Source organism: Pygocentrus nattereri, chromosome 27 (assembly GCF_015220715.1).
Source record: "Pygocentrus nattereri isolate fPygNat1 chromosome 27, fPygNat1.pri, whole genome shotgun sequence".
NCBI lineage: Eukaryota > Metazoa > Chordata > Actinopteri > Characiformes > Serrasalmidae > Pygocentrus > Pygocentrus nattereri.
Genome location: NC_051237.1, coordinates 25671228 through 25696311, shown reverse-complemented (window position 1 = coordinate 25696311; position 25084 = coordinate 25671228). Strand labels below are relative to the sequence as shown.

Genomic DNA, 25084 nt, shown 5'->3' with positions numbered 1-25084 from the left:
CCTCGAAAGCCTCCACTTTAATGAGAACCCACGAGTTGTATGAATACGAGCAAGAGGCTACAATCACAGAGGAATTGAACCATTCAGTGTACATGATCAGGCATAGCATTCTGACCACCTCCTTGTTTCTCCGCTCCCTGTCCATTTAATCAGCTCCACTTACTGTATAGCTGGACTCTGTAGTTCTACAGTTACAGACTGTAGTCCATCTGTTTCTCTGATACTCTGTTACCCTGTTCTTCAGTGGTCAGGACCCCCACATTTCAATCAAGCTTAAGTAAGATCACGTTTGAGCAAATAAGAGGACTGTGTACATCTGAGTTTCAATAACTACGCTATCACTGTTCTAACGATGATGGTCTTTATTTTAAGCAGTCCTTTTCCTGTAGGGGACATGCAGTGAGAACATTCTCTGTGCTTGTTTACGCGTTTAATACAGAAAGTGCTTATGATTTTCATGACATGATTATTTTCAGATGTTTGGTTCAGAGGGTGTGGGCCGAAGAGCATTTATGCAAGATTTAAAATATTCGCTGATCGCCTGGCTCTGCGCTCTCTGGGTGGGAGAGATGGCAGGAGTCCCTTCATCCCCGTTACTTAGCAACACAGCAGCCAGTCAGGTGTCAGTGCTGAGGGGTTCAGTGTGCTGAGGTACAGTGTGCCACTACACTGACAGAGCGTCGAGTTTGATGTGCTTTAGAAGTGGTTTGTGTCGTCTTTCGCCCAGATTTGTGGAGCTGAATTCATGCTTTGGCATCCAACTGTTGTACAATAGACATTTAATGGTGATTGATGACTCATCAGGGAGAGAGTGAGCAACAGAAGGTTTTGGGGTGACTAATATTTTGCTTTCTCTGTTAAGTGGAGATGTTAAGATTCACAAAATTCATAGTTTGGCTCAATATGATGGCGTCTCCATTCAGGTATCAATGTTGAAAAATGTGTGGAACGAAACCCACCCCAGGTGTTGAACTGAAAGGCTTGTATTAATGAAACAGTGCAATACATTGTTGCTCTCCTAGTATTGAGTTTAAGCTGCGCTAGAGGTTAGGTTGTTATAGGTTGAAGTTGTTAGATTAACCTCTGTCTGAATGACTGTGGATCATATGAACATTAGAGGCTTTTTTTAAATGAAACAGTAGAAGCCGTATCGCCCCCTACGCTTCCTGTAGTGTATTACAGTTTGTCAGAGCGACTGTGTGGATCATATGAACATTATAGAGCTTTTTAAATGAAACAGTAGAAGCCGTATCGCCCCCTACGCTTCCTGTAGTGTATTACAGTCTGTCAGAGCGACTGTGTGGATCATATGAACATTATAGAGCTTTTTAAATGAAACAGTAGAAGCCGTATCGCCCCCTACGCTTCCTGTAGTGTATTACAGTCTGTCAGAGCGACTGTGTGGATCATATGAACATTATAGAGCTTTTTAAATGAAACAGTAGAAGCCGTATCGCCCCCTACGCTTCCTGTAGTGTATTACAGTCTGTCAGAGCGACTGTGTGGATCATATGAACGTTATAGAGCTTTTTAAATGAAACAGTAGAAGCCGTATCGCCCCCTACGCTTCCTGTAGTGTATTACAATGTCAGTGTTGCTGTGTGGCTCACTTTAGCATATTTTTTTTTTTCTTAAAATTGGGAATGCATAAATATGGTAAGTGTTGGCTGATGTGGGTATCTGATTTTTCATGTCTGGTGATGCAGAGTTATGTTGGGAAATTGGTGCTCAGTCCACCTGGGTTAGTGTATCTATATTTAAATTCTTTAAAGTGATAACCTTGCATCACCCAAACGTCCTGCTCCTCTGAATGACAAAAAAATAAGTTAGAAAACTGTCAATACTTATAATTGATACTGACTTGTTGGCTCTGTGAGCTAATCCCACTGGAAAGATGCGTGCACCAATTCATGTCCACCGTAAGATTTGCTGGCTTTAAGATACGGAGTGCAAGTGGAAAAAATGGTCAGATCTTCTGCATGGTCAGCATTTCCATAAAACTGCTAAAGTTTTCCCTTTTTTTCCCCCAGGCTTCCCGCTGTTGGATCGGATGTCCTGTACAGCACTGACCTCCTCTTACTGTCTGTCTCCCTGCAGGCGATGCCCACCCTGATCGAGCTGATGAAGGACCCCAGCGTGGTGGTCAGAGACACCACAGCCTGGACAGTTGGCCGAATCTGTGACCTGCTGCCCGAGGCCGCCATCAATGAGATTTATTTGGCTCCTCTGCTGCAGTGTCTGATAGAGGGGCTGGGGGCCGAGCCGCGCGTGGCTTCCAACGTCTGCTGGGTAAACACCACCTCATTAAAGCCGAAACTGAGTCGGATTCGCTCAGACTGTTCCCAAATGGAGCTGAATTATCTTTTTAGCAATAGATGGGTTGGTTTAGAAGAGGCGTGAAGGCTGTAGGGCACTTTTCAGATACCATATGGTAATTACTTTGCATCTGTAGTATCCGTTACAGTAGGTAAACATATTGGTGAACAGTTGATGCTGAACGATTGGCCTGCAACATTTTTGATGACTCATTGTTTCATCTCAACATTGAGTGATTTGGTCACATCTTTCGCGGTTTATCGTAAAGCCGTTCCTGTAAAGCAGGGTCGGCCACCCAAATGATTAAAACAACCCTTTTGTCCTTTCAACAAAAATCAATCCACAACGTTGTCCATTGTACTGTCTGTGCTAATGTTCTAGTATAGACTAAAAAAAATAATATAAACAAAAACTCCGACTTACTTTGCTCTGCTTTAGCTCAGCTGTAGCCGCTTTTCTCGCATCTCTCAAAGTCGAACAGTTTCTTGTAAAACGTCTCTAGACATTCAACTTTGTACGAGGCTGAAGTCGCTTCTCATTCGCCAGCTTCTTGTTCGAATTTTTTCCCGTTGCATCTTAAATAGTGCCTGAAATGCCAGAATGTACTGCTGCACCATTTAAGGTGGAACGGGACTATTAGAACACGAATCTGGTGAATGAGAAACTGACCTCAGCCTTGCAACCTTGTAGTGTTTGTGTTTATAATCAGTCCAGCTGGTTTTCCGATACGTTTAATCTGCAACGAGAAACAAAGTCCATTCATGTCCAGATTATCGATGTCCGTCCTAAATCTCTCTCTTTGCCGTTTCGTAGCTACTAGCTGGGTGAGACTGTCGTCTGTGTTGCTATGGTGACCAGCCGTCTGCGCTGATCTTCAGGGTTAAAGGATGAATCAGCAGTTCTACATTAACTCCAGCGTTTAAGACCATTTACTGTTAAACTGTGTTGAAGGATCAGCAGAGCTTTATTTTACTGTAGAGGAGGATTATTTTATTATTACATACTGATCTGATTCAGCTGTAGAGCCGCGACAGGGCAGTCAGAGAGCCGCATGTTGCCGACCCCTGCCCTAAAGGGTTAGTCTTAGCTGGACACACCTTGAACAGCAGATGTTTCTATGACAAATAGAGAACATCTGTGGTGGTTCACAGCACATCAGTATAACACTGAGTGATTGGTTTATTTGCATATTACAGTTTAATTAAAATTCGCTCATTGATATGCTTTTCTAAGCTTATTGTGGATATGGTCAGTAGTTACAGAACCCCGATCAACCGTCTTATGAACATGAATGCTAGGCCTGGATAATTGGGTGTAATTGAAGTGCTGTATATGACCTTGTATACAAGTCACTGAATTCATAGTTTAGATGGTATTTTAATAAATGGGCACTACTGATTTTTTTTTATTTTATTTTTTTGTGTATATGCCTTAATCTCATGATGCATGTTGTATATGACGAGTGAGAATTTTATCACACACCCCTGATTACAACGTAGCTCTGCCTCAGAGATTTAGCAGAAAATAATTACCTTCTTTCTTCTTAACAAGGTGATTATTTTCTCTTAACGCTCACAATGCCGCAGGGCTTTGGGCTGTGTGGTCTGACTTGGGCTTCATATAAGCCTGTACTGCTACTGGACTGTGGTCAGCTGCTGTGTAGCCAAAAAAAAATCTAAATTTAATCTCACGTTTTGTAGCTGAGGTCTTAACAAATGTAAACGTGAAGGTGAAATGGGCCGTTTAGTGACGACTGTTCCTCCTGCTGCTGTGAAGTTTGGCGTGTCAGGATTTTAGGTCGTCACAGATTAAAGAGCCCCTCTAACCCAGTGTGTGTTTCTGTCCACTCTGGATATTGAGGGGCTCAACACATTGTCCACGTTGCACTGGTAGGGTTAAGCCCTAATGGAGCTGCAGTCATATTTATTTAGGCTGGTGGCGACGAGCGGTTGAATCCACTGTGAATCTGCAGTGTGTGTAGTTTTACAGTCGGACAGTAATAATTGTGGAGTGATGTTAATCCAGTATGATTGCAGTACTGACTCTCTTCCAGTCCACCTCCTGTTAATGAGACAGCAAAAGCTGCTAATGGACAAAGTTGTGAGGCATGTTTTCAAACGTCTGAAAATTTGGTGAAATTAGTTTATCCCAAACTAACTGGGCAATCAAATCCCATGAATTATGCAACCTCCTTTGGGGGGAAGCAAATCCACCTACAGAGGAGATGGTGATGCTTCTGTTGAATGGCAATTTGCAGTTACAGATTAAAGGTAGGACTTGAATGTGCTCTGTGTTTTTGCAGGCTTTCTCCAGCTTGGCTGAAGCCGCGTACGAAGCCACAGATGCTGCCGAGGATCAGGAGGAGCCTAGCACTTACTGCCTGTCCTCATCTTTCGAGCTAATAGTCCAGAAACTTCTAGAAACCACTGACCGGTAAGCTGCCCAGGCCTTGGAATGTGCAATGATGTGCCAGTGCAGGATGGTTTTGAGGCTGTTGCTTTAGTGTCTTATGACTTAAGTGTTCCCTAAGATGTTTATCGGTACTTTTTCCAGATGAAATCCGTATCTATTTATTTAAGAACAGTAATCGTCTGTGGTCACTGTAAATTTTAAAATTTGATTGGTTAGATTTTGTGCTCATGTCACAAACGCCGCATAATTTGGAGCTCGTTTGACTTTAGTCAAGACAGTTCACTGATTAAAATCTGAAAGGGATGTCTTGTAACGTTCAGTGTGGTGAAGGCAGGAGGTTTACAGAAAGTCCTGCCATTAAGTGCAAAGAGCAAATTGTTGGTGTGTGTGTGTGTGTGTGTGTGTGTGTGTGTGAGAGAGAGAGAGAGAGCTATTCCTGTGTAACGTGTCTCCTGTGCTCCATCAGACCGGACGGACACCAGAACAACCTGCGCAGTGCAGCCTACGAGGCTCTGATGGAGATAGTGAAGAACAGTGCTAAAGACTGCTACCCTGCCGTGCAGAAAACAACACTGGTCATCATGGAGCGACTGCAGCAGGTTCTGCAGATGGAGGTCAGTTCCACTGGAAGGGCAAACAGAATGGCCTGGTTCATTTCTTTGAGCATTGGATGCTCTAAATCAAGCAGAAGTGAGCGGAATCATTATTGAGTGACGACTGTTCCTCCTGCTGCTGTGAGGTCTAGCTCGTCAGGATTTTAGGTCGTCACAGATTAAAGAGCCCCTCTAACCCAGTGTGTGAGGCAGTGGGGCTGTCGTCTGTACACTCTGGATACGACGGGGCTCGACACGTTATTTAAACTGTAGAGAGAGAATCGTTTAGGACTGTCGGCTGTTTATCAGTTTAGCTTTAACAGTCCATTTTTGCTTGTGTTGCCATTATTTATTTATTTATTTATTTATTTATTTATTTATTTATTTATTTATTTCCTCCTGTGTTTCGTTCTTCCAATGAAGAAAAAACTTTTCTGGTTTTATTTTTCATACACACACCCACACTCCTACCCCACCAAGCATTTTCTTCAGAACATAAGGGGAGTGGTCTGCAATTTCCATGGCTTATTTGGATTTCCTTTACAGATGAATGGGCCAATTAGCGATCTTTGAAATTCATCTTTTAATTAATTTATTTGAAAGGAAACCCAAAGTTCACCCTGTGTGGGATAAATGAACACATCAACTGCATGAGCACATTTCCAGAACTTTCCATTCGCCAGGCACAATATAAACATCACTTGCTCTTAAATGTCTTAACTGGCTTTTTCCTGAAGGTAATGATGAATATGGGTCATTTTTGAGCCTGCATGAATTTTTGTCGGGTTTTGGGGGTGGAGAGAGCATTAAGGCGCGTGTTGTGAATGTGGCCTTTATGTTCCAAAGTCTAAAATAATGACTGTTAATGAGCTTCTAAGGAAGCCCGGGTTCAAAACGGGTAGCTAGCGGAGTTGCTGATGCCGGTGCTGAGGAATTTAATGTTCTCCCCTGTTCCTGCAGTCTCACATCCAGAGCACGTCAGACCGGATCCAGTTCAATGACCTCCAGTCTCTGCTGTGCGCCACGCTGCAGGTCTGTTTCAGCAGTTTTCTGAACCTCTCCGTTCGGCCGTCTTTAAAAGTGAGCCATGTTGCTCCTCCACCCTCAGTGACTTTAATCTCTCCTCTGTCTCCTTGTCCTCCTTTTGTCCTAAAGAATGTACTGCGGAAGGTGCAGCACCAGGACGCGCTGCAGATTTCGGACGTGGTGATGGCCTCACTCCTGCGAATGTTCCAGAGCACGGCCGGTTCGGGCGGCGTTCAGGAGGACGCGCTCATGGCGGTCAGCACTCTAGTAGAAGGTCAGGAAGCCGTTTTAACACTGTTTGAAAAGACGGATGTATATACTTGTTTACATCAGCATGTGTGGCTTTTTATTTCAAGGAATCCTCAGCGTGCCTGTTTCTTTCCTTTTTTTTTTTTTTGTCTTCGGTTTCTTTTTTGTTTTATTTCTTGTCTGGTTTTTCTTTTTCTTTCTTTTTGTCTTTTTTTTTTTTTTTTTTTCTTGTCTTTCTTTGTCTTAACTTCTTTTTCTTTTCCTCTGTTCCCTCCTTCCTCTCTTTGCTACAATTGAGTCAAATGCCCAACCTCTATCAAAAACCTCTCATTTGTAGCTCCACCCCTCTGTAGTTAGACTGCAGTTTGTTAGCCATCCTCTAGACCAGGTTATTATTATTATTATTATTATTATTATTATTATTATTACTTCTTTTTAAAATGTATTTATTTTATTTAACCCTATGACCCCTTTTGTGTGGATAGTAAGTGGGCCACCAGTCAAATGTTGATCCAAATGTTGATGTCCCATATGGTGGTCTTGTGAATGGGTTAGAGGGCAGCTGATAAACTCTGTAGGACTAGATGCTCTGTGGTCTGTAACTAGGTGTTTCTGATATAATGGTCGGTGACTAACTACAAGGTAGGTGGACATAAAGTGGACGTTCACCCTATGTTCTTTTCCTCTGCAGTTTTGGGCAGTGATTTCTTGAAATACATGGATGCCTTCAAACCCTTCCTGGTTATTGGACTCAAGAACTATGCTGAGTATCAGGTAGATGGCTTTTTCTTACGTGCTCTTGTATTGAAAGATCTTGGAAATGATGCTTATTCTGAAAGAATTAAATGAGATTAGCGAGTGACTGACGACAGTTCCTCCTGCTGCTGTGAGGTCTAGCATGTCGGGTTTTTAGGTCGTCACAGATTGAAGAGCCTCTCTAACCCAGTCTGTGAGGCCGCAGGGCCGTTTCCATACATTCTGGATATGATGGGACTCGACACTTTATTGTAGGGATGCACTGAATCTTGGCCAAAATTCAAGGCCCTTACTGAAGTCGGGCCTTTCAGTAGGACCTTAGTTACAGAATTTACTCAATTATTACAGTGGCCTGCTAGAGCTTTCTGAACAAATCACCCCGGAAGTAGCCGGAATTGTTCAGATGCGTCACTTTTAGATGAGGAAGTTTTAATCACTGTCTTATAGTACCTTTTTGAGCTCTGGTTCTGAAAGTTACTCTGAATAGGCCTGAAAGATTATTTTTATATTGAAATTGCAATTTACAAGTGCAATTTTCAAATCACTGAACTGCGAGTTTTGTAAATTATAGCCCATGTTATCAAAACTGTCCAGGTTTAAGAGGGGAAATTTAACACAGTACCAGTTACATAATGCTTGTGAAGGCAGACCGTTCAGAGGCAACCAAATTTCCATGTTGACATCACAACCACAATTTAATGGCTTTTTGGCTTGCTAGATTGTTTCAAGCCTCAAGCCAGAAAAAGTGGATATTCTGTTGGTCTTGAATGAAAAAAAAAAAGGGTCTGAATCACAATTTAGAGAAAATATTTGCAGTTTATTGAAATAAGTCAGAATCACTGTTAGATATTTTGCCCAAATCGTTCAGACCCAAGCATAAATGTGTTGGATCCTGCTGATGTGGGTTCGTGTGGTTTGTTTTGTTTGTTTGTTTGTTTGTTTTGTTTGTTTGTTTGTTTTTTGCTTTAAATGGCAGACTTATTCCAAAAATGCTGTTTTTCATGATAACGGCAGAGCTCTGTAATTGTTAGATAGCTTTGGAAAACCATGTTATACATTTTATTTTACAACTTCTAGTATTTAATATTTTAGCAAGCTGTTTAAAAAGTCCTCTGGTTCCCTCAGTTCTTTCCCAACACAATGATTAGGCCCTTCTGAAACATCAGCATTATTACTTCAAAGCATAAAATGGCTAATTAAATGAAAACCTTTCTCTTTTTTTTGTGTTCAGTGGCCTATATTTCAGTGCATCTCTCCTTTATCACTAGTGGGATTCATTTGTTCAGAGTTGTGGGTTTGTTAGCTCTGTGCGTTTAGGCCTGCCAGCCTGAGACTCCTCTTGTGTATCTGCAGGTGTGTCTGGCTGCGGTGGGTTTGGTGTGTGACCTGTGTCGAGCCCTGATGGCCAACATTTTGCCTTACTGTGATGAAATCATGCAGCTGCTGCTGGAGAACCTGGGCGTAAGTGTCTTTATATAAACGGCTGGTCATCTCGTCAGTGAAGCTGTTGCTGCCCTCTGCACTGCTGTAAAATCTCTCTCTCTCTCTCTCTCTCTCTCTCTCTCTCTCTCTCTCTCTCTCTCTCTCTCTCTCTCTCTCTCTCTCTCTCTCTCTCTCTGTCTGTCTGTCTGTCTGTCTGTCTGTCTGTCTGTGTCTCTCTCTCTCTCTCTCTCTCTCTCTCTCTCTCTCTCTCTCTCTCTCTCTCTCTCTCTGTCTCTCTCTCTGTCTCTCTCTCTCTCTCTCTCTGTGTGTGTGTAGAACGAGAACGTGCATAGGTCTGTGAAGCCCCAGATCCTGTCTGTGTTCGGTGACATTGCCCTCGCCATCGGAGGAGAGTTTAAGAAATATTTGGAGGTCGTGTTGGACACACTGCAGCAGGCGTCTCAGGCACAAGTGGACAAGGTAACACATTTACAGCCCTTGTTTTAAGGGTTAATTTCAGGTTGTAAATCTTGGCCTTCGGTTTGATTATATAGTGGATCATGGATTTCACCAGTTTCATTCTATTAGATTTGCCATAGTGCGTTTAGTTGACAAAGAATCCATACTTTATTCTTTGTTTGGAAATCAGTACAGTAAATCTGCTCCTTCAGACTGCCTTTTTGCACTTTACTCCATCCTGAGTGAATTGCCACCCTGTTTAGTCCTCTGTGAAGATGTTGATTTGCTTTTGAATGCCTTCATGTCAAGACCAGGACCCAGTTTCCCTTGCCTGGATTAGGATTACTGGGGCCTCACCCTTGAGCCAGGCCTGGGGGAGGGGCTCCTCGGCGAGCGCCTGGTGGCTGGGCCTTTACCCATGGGTCCCGGCCAGGCTCAGCCCGAAAGAGCTACATGGGACCACTTTCCCCTGGACCCACCACCTGTGGGAGAGGAGCTTATGGGGGACTGGTGCAATCTGGATCAGGTGGTGGCCGAAGGCGGGGGCCTTGGCGTTCCAATCCCCGGCTACTGAAACTGGCTCTTGGAGCATGGAATGTGACTTCTCTGGCAGGGAAAGTGTATGAGGCTGAGAGATACCAACTAGATATAGTTGGGTTCACCTCAACACATGGCAGGGACTCTAGAACAGACTCTCAAGAGGGGTTGGACTTTAAGTCCATTCCTGCCCGATGCCTCTCACCCTGGACAACCCCAGAATGGAATACCCATAGCTCCCCGGCTCAGTGCCTGTACATCGGGGTTTTCTCTGGTGGACGAGAGGGTTATTTCCCTGCGTCTTCGGGTTGGGGAACGGGCTCTTACTGTTGTCTGTGCTTATGCACCGAATGGCAGTTCAGAGTACCCAGCCTTCTTGGAGACCCTGCAGGGGGTATTGGAAAGTGCTCCCAGTGGGGACTCAATTGTCTTGCTGGGTGACTTCAATACTCACATGGCCAATGACCTGGAAGGGCGTGATTGGGAGGAACAGCCTCCCTGATCTGAACTTGAGTGGTTTTTTGTTATTGGAGTTCTGTGCTCGCCACAGTCTGTCCATAACAAACACCATGTTCAAACACAAATGTGCTCATGGCATCAGGATGCCTTAGGCCGCAGTTCGTTGATTGACTTTTTGTAGTTGTGTAGTCGGATTTGCAACCATGTGTTTTGGACACCCAGGTGAAGAGAGGAGCGGAGCCATCAACCGATCACCACCTAGTGGTGAGCTGGGTCAGATGATGAGTGAAAATACTGGACAGACCTGGCAGACCCAAACGAGTTGTGAGGGTTTGTTGGGAACGTCTGGCAGAGGAACCTACCAGAAAGATCAACTCCCACATCCGACAAAGCTTCGACCGCATACTGAGGGAGGCCGGTGACATTGAGTCCGAGTGGGCCTCAATCCCACCAACGATCCTTCCCCAGAGTAGACAGAGCTTGGAGATCCGAGCGAGGGTCTGTCCATCATTTGGGCTGAGGTAGCCACAGTGGTTGGAAAACTCCTTGGTGGCAGAGCACCGGGGGTGGAAGGGATCCGCCCGGAATTCCTGAGGGCTCTGGATGTTGTGGGGTTGTCTTGGCTGACATGCCTCTGCAACATCGCATGGACATCTGGGGCGGTCCCCCTGGAATGGCCGAACGGGGTGGTGGTCCCTCTTTTTAAGAAAGGGGACCGGAGGGTGTGTTTGAACTATTGGGGTATCACACTTCTCAGGCTACCTGGTAAGGTCTATGCAGGGATACTGGAGAAGTCAGACTGATAGTTGAATCTCAGCTAAAAGAGGAACAATGGGGGTTTCACCCAGGTCGTGGAACACTGGACCAGCTTTTTATCCTCACCAGGGTCCTGGAGGATGTGTGGGAGTTCACCCAACCAGTCTACATGTGTTTTGTGGATTTGGAGAAGGCGTTCGACCGCATCCCTCAGGGGGATCCTGTGGGGAGTGCTCCAGGAGTATGGGGTGAGGGGCACGTTGTTACGGGCCATTCAGTCCCTGTACAAACGGAGCAGGAGCTTGGATCTTATAGCCGGCAGTAAGTCGGTTTGGTTTCCAGTCAGGGTAGGATTCCGCCAGGGCTGTCCGTTGTCACCGATTCTGTTCATTACTTTTATGGACAGAATTTCTCAGAACAGCCAAGTGGCGGAGGGTGTCCAGTATGGTGGCCTCAGGATTTCACGTCTGCTTTTTGCAGATGTGGTCCTGTTGGCGTCATCAGGCCGGGACCTCCAGCTCTCTGGACCAGTTTGCAGCCGAGTGTGAAGCGGCTGGGATGAAAATCAGCACCTCTAAATCTGAGACCATGGTCCTCAGTCGGAAAAGGGTTGAATGCTCTCTCCAGGTCGGGAGTGACTTCTTGCCCCAAGTGGAGGAGTTTAAATATCTTGGGATTTTGTTCACAAGTGAAGGAAGGATGGAGCGAGAGGTTGACGGGCGGATTGGTGCGGCGTCTGCAGTAATGCGGGCCCTATACCAGTCCGTCATGGTGAAGAGAGAGCTGAGCCAGAAGGCGAAGCTGCCAATTTACTGGTCATTCGACCACCTATGGTCATGAGCTTTGGGTAGTGACCGAAAGAACGAGATTGCGGATACAAACGGCCGAAATGAGCTTTCTCCGCAGTCGCCGGGCTCTCCCTCAGAGATAGGGTGAGAAGATCGGCGATTTGGGAGAGGCTCGGAATAGAGCCGCTGCTCCTCCACGTTGAGAGTAGCCAGTTGAGGTGGTTGGTGCATCTGGTAAGGATGGCCTCTGGACAGGAAGACCCAGGACACGTGGGAGGGATTATACCTCTCGACTGTCTTGAACGCCTCTGTATCAATCCAGAAGAGTTGGAGGAGGTGGTGGGGGAGAGGGAGGCCTGGGCCTCTTTGCTTAGGCTACTGCCCCCGCGACCCGGACTCGGATAAGCGATTGAGGATGGATGGATGCTTTCATGTCTATATCTTTGAAAACATTAGAATGGACCACCCTGCCAGTTACTATAGGCTGATTTGTGTGACTAATATTTTTGTAGCTGCTCTCTGATTGATCAGTGTTGCTTGCCTGTGCATTTTAAGGGAAAATGGATCCATGTTGTTTTCAGAAAATTCCCCATGTAATGTTTTTTGATGAAGTTTTATCTCTCATTGCAGACAGACTATGATATGGTTGACTATTTGAATGAGCTGAGGGAAGGCTGTCTGGAGGCTTACACAGGAATCATCCAGGGCCTAAAGGGAGACCAGGAGAATGTGCACCGTGAGTTCACCTTCAGATATACATCAGCATGGTTGAACACCCTGATTGACCTTTGGTACACACACACAGGCAGCCACTGACATCGCAGAAAAAATGTTTTAAAGCATACACAATATTCAGCCATCCATATGGAAACTAAGCTGCAAAATTAATGATTTGAGTTCATTTTTTTTGTGATGTCTTCATATTTAAATATCCACCCATTCAGCCTGCAGCTGTTTAGCTCCACCCACTCATGCTGAATTTACAGGGTAGTCAACTAGAACAGAGCTCCTTTACTTACAGCAGGGTTTATATACCTCCAGTTTTACAATCCTGCTTTATTTCCCTCCTATTAGCTGATGTGATGTTGGTGCAGCCCCGTGTGGAGTTCATCCTGTCCTTCATTCACCATATCGCTGAGGATGAGGATCACTCTGACGGAGTCGTGGCTAACGCTGTCGGCCTCATTGGGTAAAGCATCGCCCCAGCCCTGCTGCCTTTTTAGTTTCTTTAGTTTACCTCTGAGATGTAACCAATAGGGTTTGTTTTGTAGACGTGGGTTAAACCTCTTGGATTGACCTGCAACATCCATGGCATTTCAGTTTAAAATCCATATTTAGCCTAGGGTCAGGCTTAATCTGGGTCTGGAAAACCTTTTATTATATCATTTATTAACCTTCTGAACTCTTAAGAACTACACTTTAATTTTCAAACATGTTAATTTTAATAACTACATAACTTGCACATTTGTGTATAGTAGTTAGTCACGTAGTTGTTGCTGATTAATTCATAGTAAGTGCAAAACTACACAGCAGTTCATGGTTTAGGTGTTTATCATTTGGTTGGTTCTGTAGTTCCTTTCATGTCAGGGCTGCAGTTTACTTGCTTTTATCTTCACGTACACATGCACGCTTCAGCTAGCAAGACAACACTAGCCACATTTACCTGCAGGCTAATAATCCGACTAATAGCTCAATCAGAATAGAACACGTCCATGTAAATACCTCGGTCAGAATAGTCCAGTTGAGGCCATTCAGATTAGTTTCTATCCGATTGATCGAGGTGGGTAATCCTGTAAATAATCCGTTAAATAGAATAATATCCGTGTAAACGCCTGTGTCCGATTACATTCCCTATCGGAAAGTTTAAGTCCGTTCTGCATGTGCGTCGCGTCACAGTGAGAGTTTATACCGTTCAACACGGCGGAGCAGAAACTGGTCTGCAGAGGAGACGAAGTTCATGCTCTGATCTTTAAAAGACGGCGGTGGGACGGACGTCCAGCTTATGTGTCTCAGAACACGACGTCTTCCTCTCGGCCTTCTTTAATAAGGACACGTGAAGGACGTTTTCCTGAGTCTGACATCATTTTAAAGCAGTTAAAAACACAATCACTGCTCACTGCTGCTCATCTCACTCTGACTGGACTCGCGTGATGCCGGTTGTCATGGTGACTTTAGATCGGATTACTTGTAGTGAGCATGTAAACGATGTTCGGTCAGATTGGTGAGTAGAGTGAGAATAAACGCCTCAGTCTTAACCTGTAATCTGAATGAATTCAATCATATTGGCAAAAATCTTTGCATGTGAACTCTTAACATACTCAAGTTTCTACTTGTAAACAGTCACTGATTTCGCTCCAACTGTTCTGGTAAGCGTGTTTATTGCTGAGGATTGGCAAGAAATGTCAAAACTAAGTAGTTGCAGACAAGCTCCATCAGCCTCTCTTCAAAAGGTTTATAGTTTAGTGTGCTACTGACGTCACTGATCATATTGCGGGATACTACCCCTACTGTTTATACTGGCATTGCTTCTTGTGGATGTGTTGGGTTAACTTTGTGCAACATGCACTACCATCACTTTGAACTAACACAAGATACGTGCTTATGCGTAGGTAAAAGCAAGTATACTACTGCCCTTAGGTTGAAATGGATGTTTTCAGGCACTTAAGTGTATTCATCTAGTATAATCATTATACCAAATCTTAGTTTAAGAATTTAAATGTTAATATACATTTTAATTTAATTGTAAAAGTTTAACTGTACTTATGAGTCTAGCTCTTTCACTCTATTCTCATGACTTGAGTGTGGCTCAGTAAATGATGAGGTTGCCAAGTCTCCTTATTTCTTCTGTTTTTAGTGACCTGTGCACGACCTTTGGTAAAGACGTGATGAAGATGGTGGAGATTCGGCCCCAGATTAATGATCTGCTGACCGAGGGCCGGAGGTCCAAAACCAGCAAGACCAAGACTCTCGCCACATGGGCCACGAAGGAGCTCCGCAAGCTCAAGAGTCAGGCCTGGTGGGTGGACTGATCATTGCATACATCAAACACCGCATGCAGTCGGGCTCAGACGATGTGGTAGTAATACAGGCAGTAGCTAGGGGGCGCAATCAGGCAGTGGTATATTGCTCACGATATCACAAGCCGAAGTCTGTTTTCTTCGGTTGGAATCCAGATGTTGCGCCTTTCCATGTGTAATTGTGTGGTTTCTCTCAACGGTCCTCCTCCTCTGTTTCAGATCTGTCGCTGATTGGGGGGAACCTTCCAGAACCCTTGAAGAGAAGCGGCCCAGTGGAGTTAGTTGTGTGTTTTGCACGCGCGTGTGGGAGCAGAAGAGCAGTATGCGCTGAGCTGAGTGTCTGAGAGTGAGCGAGAGTGAGAGAGAGAGAGAGAGAGAGAATGAACAAATGACATCACACCACCTTCTGAGTACAATTCCAGCAGTCAGTCGCCGGCAGACGAAACAGCGCCCCCTGTCCCTTCCTCCTGAAAAATACAATGAAACAAAACCCTTTCCCTTCTCATCCTGATCCCCTTCTGCCCTTCCTCCTTCACCTGTGGACTGACCGACACCAACAAGGACACCACGACCTGGATTCATTTTCTCGCTGTAGCTGGCTAGACCCTACGTAGGCACTTATTAAACGACATAGTCAAACTGGACCTTGACGAGCGTGAAGAGGAGGGGTTAACCGCCGAAACGTGTGCTCTCTTGGTCATTCTGGCGACGAAAGGACTACTTCACTCATTCAGTGGATACGCGTGAACCCCCTTCCTTTTCTTTTTCTGTTTGGGTTTTTACTTCATAAGCACTATGGCTTCCGACGTGGAGGTGGTACCTGTTCACGTGTTCGACAGCGAGGGAAGGGGAATGGAGTCATACAATAAACTGCCATTGCGCGACAGGAAAAACGAAAACGATCGCTGCTGGAGTTGACGATGGCCAAGGCCGGAGCTGACCGGCCTGCCCGAGAGTGTGTGTCTGTGTGAGTGAGGGGAGGGGGTCCGCTGTCTCTACTTCACCCCCACCTCTTCTGTTCTTTCAGCTAATGAGAAATAATAAACGATACGTAGCTTTTGACGCAAATTCAGTGAGTATATACTTCTGAAGCCTATGTAAGGGAGAGCCGAGGGTGTGGATGATTGGCAGCAGCACTTCACCGAATCAAAAAGCTGCTCTTCCCTTATTTTCTGCAAGTCAATCACTGATGAGTGTTCATTTTCTTTTCCTTTTTTTTTTTTTTTTTTTTTTTTTCTTCCCTCCTTTTCCTTTGCTTTTCTTTTTCCCGGCCTCCTGGTCATCAGTGTGGGGCTCTAAGGTCACGCAGATCCTTTTCATTAGCCTTTGCGAGGGGCATCTCTGAGGCAAAAGACTGGTTCTTACTGTTTTAGCACTATTGGGAATGCACAAGGGATCATTCGTCTTAGGCTGAAGGTGAAAGCACTTCGATTCAACTCAACACACTGAGGTCTCGTTCATTTATATATATATATAATTTTTTTTTATTATTGCAGGAAAAAAAGTGCCAAATTAATTCAGAACAGGCTGGTAGATTAAATTTGTGCATTGATGCAATGTAGAATAAATGACGATGCATTCGCCTTTTAAAAAAATGAATAAAATGCAAAAAAACGAGCCTGTAATTGACCTGTCGATTAGAATGTGCTTGGGTTTTTCTGCCCCGTTTAAGCTCTTTTGCTGCACTTGGTTGGGAAAGGGAGACTTCCAAGCTTGTTTAAAAAAAAAAATAAAAAAAAGAGAAAGAATCAGATGTTTGTATAAGGTTATATTTTTCCATTGCTCTTGAAAGAACCCAAAATAAAATGATATCAAACATTCCCCTATCGGTTGTGGTACTTCGGGTCAATTTGTTTTTTGTTTTTTTTTTCTTTGTTTTTGTTTTTGTTAACAATATGAGCCCTGGTTTCCACAGCAACCAGTCATGAACAAAGACCCGTAATCAATTCCTTGAAGCAGGACTTTTTTCTTCTCCTATTCTTGTACTTCTTATCCCACTGTCCCTCTTGAATTTCGCAGAGAAAGTGCCCCCTTCCGAGGACGTTGTAAACCGTCAGGATGATTTTACCTGCTTTCATAGTGTTAGGATAATTAACTGTGTGGGGAAGGAAAGAGGAGCATTCCAGCTTGGTCAGGTCACTTTTGCAATGTTCACATTGCACAGGTTGTGAACACTCAAGCCGTCTTGTGCTTGTAAAGGTCCTTATAAAAGCTAATAAATGAGTAAAGTCATTCAAAACTGTCGTGTCCCATTTTTAATGCAGGCTGGAACTGTAAATGCACTAGTTTTGCTTACTTACCATGTAATATACACTACAAAGTACTATATCTGCACACTCACTGGCCGCTTTATTAGAAACACCCCCCTGTGCTTCCACTCACTGGCCGCTTTATTAGAAACACCCCCCTGTGCTTCCACTCACTGGCCGCTTTATTAGAAACACCCGCCTGTGCTTCCACTCACTGGCCGCTTTATTAGAAACGCCCGCCTGTGCTTCCACTCACTGGCCGCTTTATTAGAAACGCCCGCCTGTGCTTCCACTCACTGGCCGCTTTATTAGAAACACCTGCCTGTGCTTCCACTCACTGGCCACTTTATTAGAAACACCTACCTTGCAGTTCCACTAACTGGCCACTTTATTAGAAACACCTGCCTGTGCTTCCACTCACTGGCCACTTTATTAGAAACACCTGCCTGTGCTTCCACTCACTGGCCACTTTATTAGAAACACCTACCTTGCAGTTCCACTAACTGGCCACTTTATAGAAACACCTGCCTGTGCTTCCACTCACTGGCCACTTTATTAGAAACACCTGCCTGTGCTTCCACTCACTGGCCACTTTATTAGAAACACCTACCTTGCAGTTCCACTAACTGGCCACTTTATTAGAAACGCCCGCCTGTGCTTCCACTCACTGGCCGCTTTATTAGAAACACCTGCCTGTGCTTCCACTCACTGGCCACTTTATTAGAAACACCTACCTTGCAGTTCCACTAACTGGCCACTTTATTAGAAACACCTGCCTGTGCTTCCACTCACTGGCCACTTTATTAGAAACACCTACCTTGCAGTTCCACTAACTGGCCACTTTATTAGAAACGCCCGCCTGTGCTTCCACTCACTGGCCGCTTTATTAGAAACACCTGCCTGTGCTTCCACTCACTGGCCGCTTTATTAGAAACACCTGCCTGTGCCTCCACTCACTGGCCGCTTTATTAGAAACACCTACCTTGCAGTTCCACTAACTGGCCACTTTATTAGAAACACCTACACTCTTTACACTCACTGGCCACTTTATTACAAACACCTATTTCTGCTCACTGGTCACTTTATTAGGAACACTTGTGTTTCCACTGAAACTGGAGATTTTATTAGGAACACCCACCTTGTGCTTCTATGTAGGTGTTCAGTTACTGTAGTCCAGAGATCACCGGCCTTCCTCCTGGAGATCTGCCTTCGTGCAGTCTTCAGCTCCAACCCTATTTGATCCCTCCTGACCCATCTGGTCATTAATTAGCGGAAGCAGGTGTGTTACAGGTGGGTTTGAGCTGAAACCTGCAGGAAGGAAGATCTCCAGGAGGAAGGCCGGTGATCACTGCTGTAGTCCATCTTGCTGCATAGTCCCCGTCTAAGCCATTCATCACTGGTCAGTTTCTGACCACTGGGCTGCACTGTTGTCCAGATAGTATTTTGGTGGTGGTTCATTCTCAGCACAGCGGTGACACTGATGGGGTGATGTGTGTGCAGTGCTGGTACGAGTGTATCAGACACAGGAGTTTTTACACACCTCAGTGTCATTGTTAGGTTGAGAGTGACCGCAGAGGAAGAACTCAAACTACACCAGCAGATGAGCTGCAGTCTCGAACTGAATACCAGCGAGGTGGAGCTGCAGGGGAGGGGTTTCTGATAAAGTGGCCGGGGTGATGACATACTGAGCGAATGCTGTTACAGTGTTTGGTGCTGAATTGCACCAGACTGACCCAGAAACCGAGACTCTGTTAAGCCAGGATTTCGCCCGATGACGCCGTTGGGGCTGTGTAAAGCTGTGAGGTTAAAAAAAAAGTCGATTAGAGCTGAAATTCTGATCTTCACCTAAAAAGGAAAAGTGGAGTTTTGCTCACAGCAGCAACTGAACACATGCAGCTGAAAGCTGTTATATAATGTAATCCATAGACCCAGACAGGAGAGTCGAGATCCTCAGCTCAGCTCCGTGTAGTACTGATTTGGGAAATTTTTCTCTGGAAGTCAAAGTTTATTTATGTAGCGCTTTTTACAGCAGGTGTTGTCACAAAGAAAAAGTCTTTACAGAAAAATCCGGGTCTGAGCCCAAATGAGCGTCGCCAGTGGCGATAGTGGCAATGAAAACTACCAAGACTCACAAGGGGAACCCGTTATAAAGGGGTATAAAGTATAAAGTATAATAGTACAAAGCGGGTAAAACAGGTGGGGCAGCGGTTAATTAGATCTAGTTTATGCAGCAGCAGCCGGAGGTTCAGCTTATGAGGGCGATGATTGCACAGCATTGTACAGCAAGAAGCTCAATTGGTGGTCAAGCCGGTTCAGAAGGTTGGCGAGCAGTGGCGCCCGGTCAAGGCAGAAAAGGCAGCAGCATCAGATGCACAGGATGGGCAGCTGTTCAACTCTGCAAAGAGAGGAAAACACACAGAGTCGGTTCTGTAATGAGTGACTGACCACAGATTTCAGGGTTAAGAGATGTCGACGCCCCTCCACTGCACCGTCAACAAACCTGAGTGAGTGAATGAGGCAGCAGGGCGATGCAACCAACGCTCCCAGTTTACCATAATCCTCTATGTCCGTGAACCCTCAGATCTGCACCTTTTGTCTAACAGGAAACACTAATTACCAAAGGCTCCACTAAACAAGTGGGTTTTGGCCTAGACTTCTAGGTACCAGTAGTGAGCAGCACCTTGTGATCTAAGTAGGCGAGATGGTTCATAGTATGAGAGAAGGTCACTCAGGTACTGAGGGACGAGTCCGTTTAGAGCTTTATAGGTCAATAATAGAATTTTATAATCAATCAAATAATTTACCTGGTAACCAGAATGAAACTGAAAAAGGTGCTCATATTTTTATCTTTTCTTTTTTAGCTAGGTTCAGTCTTTCCAATATGGATAGCAGGTCTTTTAGTGTTGCTGCTCCCAACCTCTGGAACTTCATCAGGTCGCTCTTCTACCTTTCTCTCCATCTTCAGATAAAAACCTGCTTTTTTCTGCATGTTCTTATTCCCTCTGATACTGTGAAGTGACCTTGGGTTTGTGAAAGGTGCTGTCTAAAGGTCTAACGTATTATTATTAACGCTTTATCGCCCAACGTTGCCTCAGGGCAACATTACACATATTTAAAGACAACAATAGGACTAACAGTAAAGGAAAGAGTTTGAGTGAGTCAATAAAAGACAGGTACTTGGTCATACTACCTCTTAGCGGGCACTTTTAAACCTCTTATTTTACATTCTCTATCATTTTTGTCTTGAGAATTTGCATAAATATGTTTGTTGCTTAGAGGCAACATTGTGCGATGGAGGAAATAGTTTAGCCAGTCACAGACCAGATCTCACCACTTCTGCCTCTATATCATTTCTCATTTCTCTGTATCACATCACATCAATGCAACTTACTCTACAAGGACCCCTGCACGAATGTTTTACGTTTTTCATTTAATAATCAAGTCTGAAAAAATCAATCAAGGCCCACTTTATGCAAGAAAAGTGAATAAATTTCATTACTCTCAATGTGTCCAGTAGAGGGTTAACATTATTGCTGTTATTCAATATGAGGATTTACAGAACAATAGAACATGCAGCAATTTAGTAGCCTTAGCTGTCAGGTCAACAATAAATAAACTAATGATAATAATAATAATAATCAAAATCAATAAACAAAATAAGAAATGGCTGTAACTAAAAAATGTTAAGAAGTGTGTTTCCCCAATACAACAGCTGTGCTGCTGACAGAGGAACCGTTTATCTGTAGTTATTGAGATGGAACTGAATACGTATTGTAAATATTTATTCAAGTTACTGTAATTAAGTATCTGCATTCAGTCCAAGTTACTTTCTGTAAAGACAGTATTCAGAAAACAGCTACACGATACATTTATACTCTCTTAAAAAAGGTTCTGCAAGGGTTCTGCAAGAGAAAATGTCTCTATGTAGAACCATGAACACTCAGAGAACCATATGTTTGATTAATTGGTTCTCTGCACAGTGAAACTGTTCTTCAGATTGACAGAATGTGTTCTGTATAGCACCAAACTGGGTTCTTTTAATGTTACAATGACAAGCTTGTTTTCAATATCTCAACTTATTTTACATGTGATCCCAAGATAACAGGTGTTTTCTCAATGTCAAAGCGTATTTTTCTTGCAATCTCAAGATAACAAACGTTATTTTCTCAATGTCACAACTTATTTTTCTTGTGATCTCAAGATAACAGCCCAGAAAATGACCTCATGGTCTCTTTGGGCTTCTGTGGAAGTGTGAGATCCTGGATGTGTTTGCCTCGGATGTGATTCCTGCTGTCGCAGGATCAAAACTATGAAACCTACTTTATTCACAGCTGTACAGAGGAGCTTTTCTGACGGGGAACAAAACCTGCTGTTCTCCACTGCAGCGCTGCTCAATCCAAGCAAATTGAGCTCAGTCTGAAAACACTGGTATGCATCAATCTGCTGTGCACCCGTCCCCTTTCCTGCCGGCTCTCGCAGTTTCACTCTGTAGTTCTACAGTTACAGACTGTAGTCCATCTGTTTCTCTGATACTCTGTTACCCTGTTCTTCAGTGGTCAGGACCCCCATGGATCCTCACAGAGCAGGTACTATTTGGGTGGTGGATCATTCTCAGCACTGCAGTAACACTGACATGGTGGTGGCGTCTTAGTGTGTGTTGTGCTGGTACAAGTGGATCAGACACAGCAGTGCTGCTGGAGTTTTTAAACACTGTGTCCACTCACTGTCCACTCTATTAGACACTCCTACCTTGTCGGTCCACCTTATAGATGTAAAGTCAGAGACAATAGCTCATCAGCCAGTGTCTGTACAGTAGAGCAGCAGGCCTCCAAATAAAAACAAACAAACACTTCTTACATCTTCATCTTCATCTTCACTTCACTCTGGAGCCCCCCGACCCCCGACCGAAACACACTACACACAACATTAGAACTGGAATCATCCCAGTTTATAATGATATAAAGGACATTTTTATTGATTTCATCTTCTTTATTTAACCTTTATTTAACTAAAAAGTCTCTTGAGCCTTTTCTTTTTCGAGGGAGACCTGGGGGCGCATTCTCAAAAGCTTTATATTAATAATAATAATAATAATTATAATAATAATAATATTTTTATTTATATAGCACTTTTTTCATGCCAGTGGCAGCTCAAACTGCTTTATGGACAGGTGATAAAACATATTTACACAAGAAATCATTAGCATTTATTAAGAAGAAATCTTCAGCTCCTCGGGACCACTGGTGGTTCCAAACCAAAGTTTGTTTTTCTACTGAAAGTCGACCCATTTTTCCCCAAATCTGGGTTATAAAATATAAACAGACGGTGTCTCTCACCAGATACACTCTGTGTTTGCTGCAATTGTTACTTCTGTTATTAAGTTTAATGCACTCAGAGGAGCAAAACAGGAAAAACATCAAAACAAGAGTTTAAAAAATGAGCAAAAGATTCCGAGCTGAAGGAGGAAGAACCGCCCAACAGGAAAAGAGCCTCCTAGGAAGACATGATGACTGTGGGGAGACGGACGAGGAGCAGCGTCGGGGATACATTTGTATGCTGACCTCATCAACGAGGGCGAGTCTGTCGTAAGGCTAGGAAAACATTTAAGAGCATAATGTTTTCAAGAATAACTTTGAGTTATTTATGAGAAAATAATTAAGAAAATAAGAGAATTCTTATGAAGTTCTTTAAAGAATAAAATTTTTACTTACTTTTTTCTTAAGAATGAAATGAAGAAAAAACACATTGAAGAAAACACTGTTGTGAATCCTCGGAGCTGTATTACTAATATCTAATATCTTAGCTGCTTTGTTGTCATGGTAACAAGACTGAAGTTAAGAGAAAATGGTTTTACAGAAGCTAAGTTGCCAAAATATCCTAAATATAGTTAAACTGTCTTCACTTCTGTTTAACCGTCTGTTTCTATAGTTTTATGCAGTGATGGGCAGCTCAGTTCACTATAACCAGCATAATGAGCTCCATTTATTTCTACAGTAAAACGTGGCTTTCACTGGGAGATGTTTTTCTTTTCTAACTCTGCGTTTTAAAAATCTCAGACGCTGCCGACTCGAACTCCCCCGCCCCTCTGATCACCTTCCTGTGTTAATGTTGATTTTGTCTGTTTATTAGGAGGTGTAACGTTAACATGCTCGGCTACAGTGTTTGGGAAATGGAGACTGAAACTGTGGTGATGCTCTGATAAACAGCAAGGGGTGCTGACACATTATTAACTTTAGCTTTAGTTTTATTTCACCGTTCTTTTTACCTCGGTAACGGTAGCTAATATAAGCTGTCTGGCTAACTAGCTTGATTATGTGTTTTCATTTCAGCTGTGTGTGTACGGTCGGTTGCTAGGAAGTCAACAGTTGATTGTCGACTTAAATCGAGCAAGATAAGATTTCCTAACCTAAGATAAGAAAAGATGCTGTAGGATAAGATCGGATTCTTAAATTAAGATCAGATTTGCTTCTGTAATTCGAATGTGTGTAAAATCTTATTTTGACCCGTTGGATCTGAATTTAAGACAAACGGATAAGAATTGTCTGTAATGCGGACGCTGGTCCCAGCCAAGACACTGCACCATTACCAGTTACAGGAACTGCCTCTGTGTCTCTGTCCTGATTGTTTGTGGCTCATTGTTTCTGCTGCCGTTGTGGTCGTTTTTGCCGTGTGTTGTCAGCTCTTCTTTTTTGGGTTGTTGCCTAAGTGAGTTTGTTGGTTTCCTGTTGTTATTTTGTCCTTCTTCTGTATTTCTCCTTCTTCAGGTGGCTCCTGCTGCTTGCCAGGCCACCACAGTGAATAAGGATATGTTCTCAATGACTTGCCTGGTTGAGTTAAAGATTAATAAATAAATAAAAATGAATTTTGCTCTCAAAATAAAAATTTTATTTACTGTTTTTCACTGAACATGTGAAGCAATGTGAAAACCGTACAGGGTGATTCAAAAAGGTTCAAGCAATTTCAAAGCGCCATATTTTAACAACCGTGAGGCGCTGAGGAACCACACTCCAACTGTAAGAGGGGGTCAGAGAGTTTCTGACTGGCTCCTTCAGTCTGAGAGGAGCTGAGACCCCTGAGCAGAACGTTCTGCGTTCTCCATGTCAATAAGAGTGAATCCGTCAGAACTGAGCAGCGGGATTTTCATCAGCAGTGAAGCTCCAGCAGCTCAGAGCGTTCGGCGCTGGTTCCACAGCACTGGATGATCTCCGAAATCCCACTGAAAGAGCTGTGAGAGCAGCGACGCCCGACACGCTCAGTCCAGTCTGGGATGAGTTTGACTGTGGTGTTGATGTCGTCCGTACAGCTGGAGGAGGTTCAGACTGAGACCTTGTACAGTTACATAATAAACTTCATGCTCATTTACACCGTTTACAGCTCACTGCACTGATCTGTGATGATTTACAAGAGAAATCAATCATTTTGAAATCAGATCTTTTTGAGTCATCCTGTATAACAGAGGTTTTATTTTGCATTTTGGCACATATTCCTTACATCACTATGGAAAAATAATGACAGTGTACAGTGCAGTTCACATTTTTCCACTACAGTGATTCAATTTGGCACAAATTCCTCTCCACAGATTTTCACCATAAAGCCTAATCGATGTTTTATTGATGATCAACTGGCTCACAACTGGGGGAACCAGAAGGGCAGGCAAGTCTCACACAACCCTGTAAACATAATAAATGCAACTCAGTTATTTTAGTTTACCCATTTATTAAAATCACTGATGCAAATCTGCTAACATTACTGTTCCTTGTCTAATCCTGAGTTACTGAGATCAGTCTAGTCCAGACCAGTCTAGTCTGGGTCAGTCTAGTCTGGATCAGCCAGTCTGGATCAGTCTAGTCCAGACCAGTCTAGTCTGGGTCAGTCTAGTCTGGATCAGCCAGTCCGGATCAGTCTAGTCCAGATCAGTCAGGCTGGATCACTCTAGTCCAGACCAGTCTAGTCCAGATCAGTCAGTCTGGATCAGTCTAGTCCAGACCAGTCTAGTCCGGATCAGTCAGTCTGGATCAGTCTAGTCCGGATCAGTCTATTCCAGA

General features: G+C 43.8%; 1 protein-coding gene and 2 non-coding genes across 3 annotated transcripts in view; all 3 read left to right on the top strand.

The window, feature by feature from the left end:
- kpnb1 (karyopherin (importin) beta 1) overlaps positions 1-17029 on the top strand; it is a 31515-nt gene extending 14486 nt beyond the window's left edge. The window contains exons 11-22 of the mRNA XM_037535473.1: positions 2098-2289; positions 4619-4749; positions 5195-5342; positions 6282-6353; positions 6477-6621; positions 7288-7370; positions 8706-8813; positions 9111-9254; positions 12404-12509; positions 12848-12962; positions 14628-14789; positions 15010-17029. Of these exons, the coding sequence (XP_037391370.1) occupies positions 2098-2289; positions 4619-4749; positions 5195-5342; positions 6282-6353; positions 6477-6621; positions 7288-7370; positions 8706-8813; positions 9111-9254; positions 12404-12509; positions 12848-12962; positions 14628-14789; position 15010 (1407 nt within the window). The 3' untranslated portion in view covers positions 15011-17029. The remainder of the gene's footprint in view (positions 1-2097; positions 2290-4618; positions 4750-5194; positions 5343-6281; positions 6354-6476; positions 6622-7287; positions 7371-8705; positions 8814-9110; positions 9255-12403; positions 12510-12847; positions 12963-14627; positions 14790-15009) is intronic.
- LOC119262623 lies at positions 4064-4189 on the top strand. Its single transcript, XR_005129779.1, has one exon. It is a non-coding gene; the product is annotated as a small nucleolar RNA SNORA79 (small nucleolar RNA).
- On the top strand, positions 5440-5580 carry LOC119262625. Its single transcript, XR_005129781.1, has one exon. It is a non-coding gene; the product is annotated as a small nucleolar RNA SNORA79 (small nucleolar RNA).
- Positions 17030-25084: the final 8055 nt, after the last annotated feature.